Source organism: Portunus trituberculatus, chromosome 31 (genome assembly GCF_017591435.1).
Source record: "Portunus trituberculatus isolate SZX2019 chromosome 31, ASM1759143v1, whole genome shotgun sequence".
NCBI lineage: Eukaryota > Metazoa > Arthropoda > Malacostraca > Decapoda > Portunidae > Portunus > Portunus trituberculatus.
In genome coordinates, this window is record NC_059285.1 from 16,866,278 (window position 1) to 16,876,277 (window position 10,000).

At 35.1% G+C, this 10,000-nt stretch overlaps 1 protein-coding gene across 1 annotated transcript in view; it reads left to right on the top strand.

Moving 5' to 3' along the window:
- LOC123511074 (histone H3.v1-like) overlaps positions 1-889 on the top strand; it is a 959-nt gene extending 70 nt beyond the window's left edge. The window contains exons 1-2 of the mRNA XM_045266689.1: positions 1-196; positions 334-889. The exon at positions 1-196 is cut by the window's left edge and continues 70 nt beyond it. Of these exons, the coding sequence (XP_045122624.1) occupies positions 1-196; positions 334-889 (752 nt within the window). The remainder of the gene's footprint in view (positions 197-333) is intronic.
- Positions 890-10,000: the final 9,111 nt, after the last annotated feature.

The window sequence follows — 10,000 nt, forward strand, 5'->3', positions numbered from 1 at the left end:
GACACAGACCTCAAAGAAACCCAAAGAACCTACCCAGGAACCTGCAGAACCCAGCAAAGGCGCAGGCTCCAGCAAGAAGGCTACAGGCTCAGTGGCTGCAGAACAGGAGTCTTCTGCTACTACAGGGACCTCTGCTCAGGAGCCAAGTGCAGGGTCTAAGGCAGCCTCAGGGAATACCACAGGAGGTTCGCAGAAGGCCAGTTTATCGACCACCACCACCACTACCACTACTGGCATCACCACCACCGCCACCGCCAAGACCACCACCAACACCACCACCACAACCACTGCTGCAGCCTCCGCCCCTAAAGCTGTGAACCGAATAACACAAAGACTAACAGATCCTCAGAAGGCTAAAGGGAATTCCAAAGTGAACACTATCAAGTCCACTAAAGCCCCTAAGGCCACCTCGAACCTTTCCACCACCACCACCACCACCACCATATCAAAAGCCACCACGGCATCCAAACCGCAGCCATCCCCAGCAGCAGCAGCAGCAGCAGCAGTACAGAATAAGACCAGCAGAGGGGCGTCTGTCAAAGCACGAAGCCCTCCACACAGACCGGCCACAGACACCCTCGCAGTCACAGGGTCGCTCAAAGTACGCGTAGGTCACTCAAAGACAGCCACAGTCACCCCCGAGACAGCCTCCACGTCCCCACAGACAGCCACTAATATCCCCAAAATAGCCCCCAATCCCCCCGCCAACCCCCTACAGACCGCCACGAGAGCCTCTATTAAAGAACCCCCCGCTAGTCAAGTTGTAGCCTCCCACCCACACAAAGCTGAAGAAAGTGAAGTCAAGAAGGAGGAAGAGGAGGAGGAGGAGGAGGAGACGAAGGAGCAGGAGTTGGACGAAGAAGAGGAGGAGGAGAAGACTGAACTGTAGCATATGTAGGAGATGAAGAGGAGAGAGATTGATAAGAAAAAGAAGAAAAATTGTGCACTTCTCTTCTCTCTATATAGTTTTTCTTTTTTTCTTACTTCAGTTATCGCCGCTGATGAAGAGTGAAGTAGAATGAAAGTAAGAGGTGTTTTGTTTCAAGAGTTGCTGTAAATATTATTAGCTAAGGGTCATGTTATCCTGATTTTACTTATTATTATTTTGTTTTTAACCCCTTCAGTACCATGCCGCGTTTCCATATTCATTCTGGTTACTAATTTGGTGATTTTACACAGCTTCAGAAACATATGGGGGTTTAGAATAGTAAAGACTCTGGGAATTAATCTTCTGACCTCCATAGACCCTTCCTAATGTAAATAAAATAGTCTAATCGTACAAAAATGAATAAATAAATAAATAAATAAATAAGGTAAAAATGCGTCTCAGTATTGAAGGGGTTAAGATTTCTTCGAGAAAACAAAGAAGAAAAAGAAAAGGTCATTTGAAGTAAATAAAAAGCTGCAATAAATAACAAAGTGAGATGGAAAACGAAATAAAAAGAATGAAATTAAATAAAGAAATAAAAGAATGAAATTAAATAAAGAAATAAAAGAATGAAAAAATAGAAAACAGGGCCGTGCATGGAGGAAGAAAATAAAATAATGTACATATTCGTTTTAAGTAAAGATTTAAAAAAGAGACACAAAAAAAGGAGGAACACTGAAACAAAAATCATATACATAAAAATAAATTAAAAAGAAAAATATAGACAGCAAAATTTTAAATTGAAATCAGACATAGAAAAAAAAGGAAAAGAGACAAAGGGAATTGGCAGTGACAAGGGGAAGGAAATGATGACTGAAAGGAGCGAAGCGTAACGCAGTGGTGATGAAGGAGGAACAAGAACAAACCAAGATAACGATAAGAAGAAGGTTACAGAAAATGGAAGATGGAAAGAAAACGATATGCCACAGGTTAATTTTGGTTTACTTTTCTGTTATTTCTATTGTTTTCCTTTATCACCATCACCATCATCTTCACCATCATTATCGTCACCACTATTATTTTTTTCACTCTTTACACAGGGCATTTTTTATAGACCACATTACCACAAAACGTACAAGTAAACCATTAAAAACCTCACTTAACTTACTTACACACACTTACAAACCTCAATGGCTAATCAGTTCCATACACCTGAATCAGAGTAATGAGGTTAGTAATGTAATAGAATTGAAATAACCACTTTTTATTATCTATTATTAAGACATCATAATTGTATCTATATATTTTTCTATTGATTATTTTTTTTTTAACTGGAAAATTCACACGGACCAAAAAGAAACAAGCCAGTAAGGTACCAAAAATTTAAATAACCTCATTTATTGTATCCATTTATTTATCTATTTATCTTCTTCAACAACAAAATACACACGATAAAGAAAATAAAAGCAAAATATCAAGCCAAAAACGTAAACGAATATAAATAACAACAATACCTACAACCACATTCTATTAATCCACCAATCTATTCATGTTTTCTCAACCACACATAGGCACGTCAGCATATGTGTGGCGGAGTGTGGCGCTGCGGTTCGAACACTGGCCTCACGAACCGCGGGACAAGGGTTCGAACTCCAGGCAGTGAAGCGAAGTTCTGAGACAGTTTGCCTAAGCCTCCCTGATCCTCCTCTGCGGCAGGAAGTCGGCTGGTGGTCTTTGTGGGTCTTAGGCAGCGCGGCAGTTAGCTGGCTGGCGAGGGAAGGAGGGAAAGGTAACACATGTATGATATTGTGCTGGTATTGTAACCCGCGTGTAGACAGGTACAAGGGTAGATTGGGATTGGTGTAGTCTCATATGGGTGGTATGTTATGTAAAGACACACACATATACATACCCATTCATACACACATACGCGCACACATTCACATGCACACATACACGTGCATACATACATACACACACGTTTTCTTTTTCTTTTTTCTTTCTTTTATTGTTTTGTCCTTTTTCGTTATTTTTTTCCTTTTCGTGTTTTTTTCTTTTTTTTCTTGTGTTATTTCTATTTTTATTTTTCTCCTTCTTCTTCTTCTTCTTCTTCTTCTTCGTCTTCGTCTTCGTCTTCGTCTTCGTCTTCTTCTTCTTCGTCTTCTTCTTCTTCTTCTTCTTCCATAACATCAACAACAAACACACCATTAACAAGAACAACATCATCCACCACCGCCATCACCACCACCACCATTACCAAATAGACACCCATTATTTTTTCCTTTTATCTTTTCTCTCTCGATCCCAAAACAACACAACTAAATAAATTCTCTACACAAGCAACATCTGTCCACCAGCCGATACCTTTGATTTAGCACATCTGGGAAGAACCGCACTTGAAGAACATAATGGGGTTGTACTGAGCACCTAACAAGAGTAAATAGAGACGGTAGTGTTGCGTCCATTAACAACACACGCATGTACACACACACACACACACACACACACAATGAAGCTCGTGTAGATTTTTCAGTTTTTTCTTTTCTTTTTTAATGGTAGAGAATATTTGTAAAGGGGGATTGTAATTTTGCGGTTAAACTCTCTCTATTACGCTGAGTCTGGTATAATAATGTGAAGGAACGATGTTATTTATTTATTTTTTTTCGTCTTTTCCTACATCAAATTAACAACAACAAAATATCTGCTACTACAACAACAACAACAACAACTACTACTACTACTACTACTACTACTACTACTACTACTACTACTACAACTAAAGTCACTAAGTAATCACGTGACACTTTTCCATTAGCACTTGTTATTTCACGTATTACTTAATTTCTGTACAACCAAAGACTATGATTATGAGAAGCTCTTGTTTATTTCTTTCTGACATTTCTTTAGGGACAGACACATCAAAGGATCTTTTTTTTCTTTACTTATTTGCTTTATTTTTGTTACTCTCAAAAAAACGAATAAATAGATAGATAACTCGCCACCTGAGAACAATTAACGCGAGCTTGGCAACACTGTCTCTGAGCAAAAATGTCGCACGCTGATTGGTTCCCACATATCTGCCCTTTTTCAAACCGCGCTGTAAATTTGACATCATATTTATTTCAAAGTCTTTATTTATTCACGTGGAAGTAGTGAGGCGTCTAACAAATAACTAAAGGCTTTGCTAGGAATATGAGAGTGAACACGTTGCATATTTTGAAAGAGTGAATGGTTAAGCCAATTCAGTGAGTGAGAGAGTACGTTGGCTGGAGTCAGTGTTGGTGTCAGTGTACACGTGTGGCGAGCTTGCCGTGCCAGACTCGTCGTGATTGGGCGTGTGTTGCGATGCTCTGGGAGGAAATGAAAGACTCCAAGCTCAAAGGGAATGGAATTGAAGTGTTTATTTTACGTTCTAAGGGATGAAAAAAAAAGCAATAGAGGCATTTGTTTATATGTATTATTTGTATAAGCTAATGTAGTGAAATAATAATGGAGAAATAAACGGACTAAATGCTGAAAATACAGGAAGTAAAAAGGTTCTAAGCTCGGAATGAAAAAAAAAAAAGTAATAGAATGATAATAACTTTATGTTGAAATTAATGTCGAAAAAAAATAAATAAATAAACAGACTAAAAGCTGGAAATACTCTCAGTCAGTGAAAGGCTGCAAGCTCAAAGTAAAGATACTGAAAGGTATTTACTTGACATTCAATGGGATAAAAAAAAAAAAAAAATTGGTATATTTACATCTTTTCTCAAAAAAACGAATTTCGAAATACTGTCAGTGGAAGGAAAAAGAAGCAGAACAGGATTTCGTGGTTTTATCAATTCCTTTTATTTTAATTTATTTTGTTTCATTTTCTGGTGATAATTTTTAAAATTGTTGTCATTCATTGATCAATCCTTTCATTACTTCATCAAATTAATCTCCAACTTGAGAAAAAAAGGAAAAAAACAACAATTAGTAAAATTCTACATATACAAAATCTTTTCAGCTAGATTTCTTTCCTAAAAATTTATAAACTGTCTCTCTCTCTCTCTCTCTCTCTCTCTCTCGCACCAGTAACTACACACATGTTCTCCATTTAGAATTGTAACTTTTCCACCACACACATTTTCTCATTTATTCACGTATTTATTTTATTTTTATTTTGTTATTTATTTTCAGGGACAATATTCTCGTGATTTCTCTAACATCATGGACGTTTTTCTTCTTTCCGGCTTGGAACGTAACACAGTTTGTCTGATATTTGTTTCATACATATTTACTCACTCATGTAGAAGATAAACTTTTTACTTCTTACCGGTACATATTATTAGACATCATAATTGTAACCTGCATTTCATATATTTGTGAAGTTTTCGACAATTAAGTGTTGTGTACAATGTTTTCAATGTGGCAATACACACTGTACCTACAACAATGATAACAGCGCTGCTAATAATAATAATAATAATAATAATAATGATATAATAATAATAATAATAAAACTACCTTCATCATCCCACATCCCAAGAAAGAAAAGAAAGAAAATGAAAGAAAACGTATAAAGAAAAAGGAAACAAAACAAATCTGACCCTTAAAAAAAAAAAAAAAAAAAGTCTGCTGAAAATTTCTAAAAACTTCAAAGAAAACGAGAGTCGAGGCTTAGCGAGACTGTAAATACTAACTAACTAACTACCCCGCCCGTGACCCACTGAGGTGTTGCGCCCACTGCTACCCTGTCTCCTTGCCTCCGTGTCCCCGTGTCTCCTCGCTCGCGGCCTGACTGACTGACGGATTGTTTCAGTGTAATTATCTCTCCTTAAGTCCGCGCTGTATGCAAGATTATATTTTTACACTACAAACAAAAAAGTATTATTATTATTACTTAACGAATGTAATTATAAGAGATTGAACAAGAGCATGGTTAACCTCATCCCCCCCCTTTCTCTCTCTCTCTCTCTCTCTCTCTCTCTCTCTCTCTCTCTCTCTCTCTCTCTCTCTCTCTCTCTCTCTCTCTCCTCCCTTTGAAGGATATATAATAGAGTAAGAGTAATGTTAGAGTTAATTGTAAGACTTATGGAAATACAGTTTTGATTTTTTTTATACATTTTTTACGAAAGGGCATTTTAGCAATCTTTTTTTCCTCCTAATATTCTTGTCTGTGTCTTTTCTCTTTCTTCTCTTCATCTTCTCTCGTCTATTTTCTCTATCTCTCATCTTTTTATCTCTCCTTGTTCTTGTTCTTCCTCTTACTCTTTATCCCTCCACTCATTTTCCTGTACAGTTTGTGTTATAGTGGAATAGAATACATCTACTGTAGGACTATCACATACACACACACACACACACACACACACACACACACACACACACACACACACACACAAGGATGTAAATAAAGTTAACGTTCTAAACCACTTTTTTGGGTCAATTTTTTTTTTTTCATGCATTTAATTTAATTTTCTCCTTATTTAAACATTTTTTTTTTTTTCATTTTTCCAGTATATTCATTGGTATTCCCGTAAGTGTCCAGCGACTGCTAAAATTCATTCTCTCTCTCTCTCTCTCTCTCTCTCTCTCTCTCTCTCTCTCTCTCTCTCTCGTTTGCTTTTTATTTTCCGCTTTATTTATTTATTTTTTGCTCCGTGAGACTTTTTTCATTCATCTATTTTTGAAAAGATTAAAAAGCAAGTATTTCTTTTTTCTCAGTTATATTTTCTCATTATTTCTGATATTCAAGCACGCATTCTGAGGTGCTTGTATTAAGTCTCTCTCTCTCTCTCTCTCTCTCTCTCTCTCTCTGATTAGAAATTTGGTAAGAACACTGCAGCTGATTTGTTTAATTGACACATTTCTTTTTTTCTTTCTTTATTTTATTTTTTAGATCTTATTTCGCTTCGTTCAGAATTTTCGAAAGCACTGAATATTGAGGCGTCTGGATATCAATTTCTTCCCTTCTAAAATTATCATGTTTTTTTTTTTTTTGTATTTTCATTTATTTTCAATCCAGTTCATTCTGTGAAAGATATATTTTGTATTGCTATCGTTATCATTACCATTATTATTTTTTTTAGATAATATTAGGATTACATATTATTTTAGTTTCTTCCAAAGTTCTACCAGGATTATTATTATTATTATTATTATTATTATTATTATTATTATTATTATTATTATTGTCAACCTCCATTTTTTGTTCCCAAGATTCGCAAACACGGTAGGACTGTAAGGCTGAGAATCATGTAAATACTGACGGACAATTGACACTTACACACACATCCACTCTGATTTACACCTGTACAGTACTTTAATTGAACCTGCACGGGAAGGCTTCATTACAGGTAGCAGCTAAAGAAAACGGAGGAGGAAGATATTGCAGGGGGAGACTTAGAAAAAAATAGGGAGTTGTATTGCATTGTGATGGAGCATTGAAACCTGTTATTTATTTTGGTAAAGGATTAAAGAGAAACAAAGGAGTGACATTAAGAGTGATTGAGTGAGTGTTATGAAGCTTATGAATGAAGGAAAAGGTGAAAAAAGTAAGCTGTTTATGTTACGGTTTTGTGTTAAAATCAAACTTACTTTGTAAATGACTAGCTTAAGAAAAAAAAAAAAGGAGTTTCATTGTTATTTGCCATTTCGTCATTATATTGTATTCATATGAGTGGAACGGAAGGAAAGTGAAGGTATTGCACTGGTTTGTGAATCAATCAAAATGTTCTCTTCTCATAATCAAATTTGTGTATTTTGTAACTGACTACCATAAGGAAAGGCGTTGTAAATGATTAGTATAAAGACGGAGTTGTATTTTTAGTGATTATTATTATTATTATGGAGCATGCAAATGAGTAATGATAAAGTGAAGAATTGCAGTAGCTTATGCAATGTGTGGTTTATAAATGATCAGTGTGAAGAATGAGGAAAGGCAAAGTTAAGAATGACTGAGTTATATCACGTACGTTCTCTATATAATGAGTGTGGAAGAAGTAAAATGTTATAGTCTTAAGCCATGAAGGAACTTTGTGAAATGACTAGAAGGCCGCAATAACATGTAGAAATAAAGACATCTAGTAAGACTTTTTACATTTGAGAGAAGTGTAAGTAAAGTTTGGAAGTGAACAAAATTAAACGAAGACAATTTAAATCAAGATAATACAAGTACGTGTATACAATTAGAATTTAGAGTTTAATGGAAGAAAATTCGTCGAAATAAGATAAGCAAATCACCACAAGAACAGAAAAGGAGTTATTTTGTATTTGACCATTAGTAATAACAAATAAATGAGTGAAGTGAAAAAATATAAAGAATAAGATGCAGGAATGTATATAGCGTTAGAGAGAGAGAGAGAGAGAGAGAGAGAGAGAGAGAGAGAGAGAGAGAGAGAGTAAATAACCAGATGTTCCCTTATTAGCGTTCTCGACCACCACCACCACCACCACCACCACCACCACCACCCTCACCTAACCTAAATGAACCTAAATGACTCATAGTTACTCCTTTGTACCAATAGGTGGCGCCTCAGTAACTCTGTTCATTTACATATGTGTTGGTGTGATGGTCAGTGTTTATATGGAACTAAATGAATAATAATAATAATAATAATAATAATAATAATAATAATAATAATAATGGTGACTCCTAACTGCATCCCATAAATGACATATAGAGAAATACTTTATACACTCCTTTATACTGAAAATGAATGAACTCCTTTACTGTAAAACTCCTTTATAAAGTCAAGAGGCAGCTGCACTCCTCCTCCTCCTCCTCCTCCTCCTCCTCCTCCTCCTGCCTTCCTTTGTAAATGATCACCACATGTTTCATCTCTAAATGGCTCACAATGTTATCCTGTTAGTCTTCTTGTTTTCTTCCTCTTCTTCTTCCTTTTTCTTCCTTTCCCTTCTCACGTATATATATATAAAAAATGAATAAATGAATAAGAAATGACTGCTGAATTAAAGGAATCATGGTGCTCAACTGAAGAAAAAGTGAATAAAAAGTAAGGGAAAAATGAATGACTTGCGTCCTATTCTTTATTAATCAGGTCCACACTAGTCATTTATATCTTGGTCCTTTGCTTTCCTAGTCCTTTGTTTCCTGACTCTTCCATTTTCTTCGTTAGCCATTTATTTTTTGTTTTTTATTTTTCTCTTTATTGTATTCTTCAGCCATTTCTTCTTATTCTTTATTTTGTGTTTTCTTTTTCTTTTTATTCTTTCCAGTCTCAGTCATTTAGTTTCTCTTCTTGTTCCTTTTTTTTTTCTTTTTGTTTGTAATAATTTCGTATCTTTGTTTCGTTATTTTCTTTAGTTTTTCCCCAAATTCTTGTACCTGATCTTTTTTTTTTCTCTTGTCTAACTTTTACTATTTTTTTTTTCAGTATCTCATGTTGCTATTTCTTTTTTGCTTGACATTGATATTTTTCTTTATCTTTCATTCAGTATTTTTCTTACTTTTTTTTTTCTTTTTCGTATATGAAGGAATAGTTTATCTTCAGCTTTTTCTTTCCATGTTTCAGTATTTTGTTTTCTTTCATCTCTTCTTTCTTTCTGTACTTTCTTCTTTTGATTCACAGGAGAGATGTGTGTTTTCTTTCTTTTCCTGATCTTTTTTTTCTTTATTCTTTCTGGTCTGTCATCTATTTACTTTCGTGTTTGAAGGATTTTTTTTTCACACGGAATCTGTTTTTCAACTAATCAAAAAAGTAAATAAAAAATCTATACATATATATATAAATATTTATCAATCAGAGTTCTGTGTGTCTGTACGATATGTAACTATGTGTACATGTGTACGTATAAGTAGCCGTGTGCGTTCTAGTCTGTGTGTTTCTTTTATGTACGGCAAATAATTCTTAAATTAAAAACCTACTTTTCGTAAAAAAGAAAAAAAAGTGTTTTCTTTCTATTTTCCTCCTAATTTATAGTGAAACATTTTGCTTTCACAACGACGATTTTCAAAGGTCACAGAAATTATCAGTCGTGTTCTCGAGAGTGCTTCACCTATCAGTAATACACAAATCTAGTTCAATGTCACTAGAACAGTAAAAAAAAAAAAAAGCTTATAAACCACATAAACTTCCCTATGGCTATTTTCAAAAGGCACAGAGAATATTAACCAGATTCTGACAAGTGTTTCTCACGTTG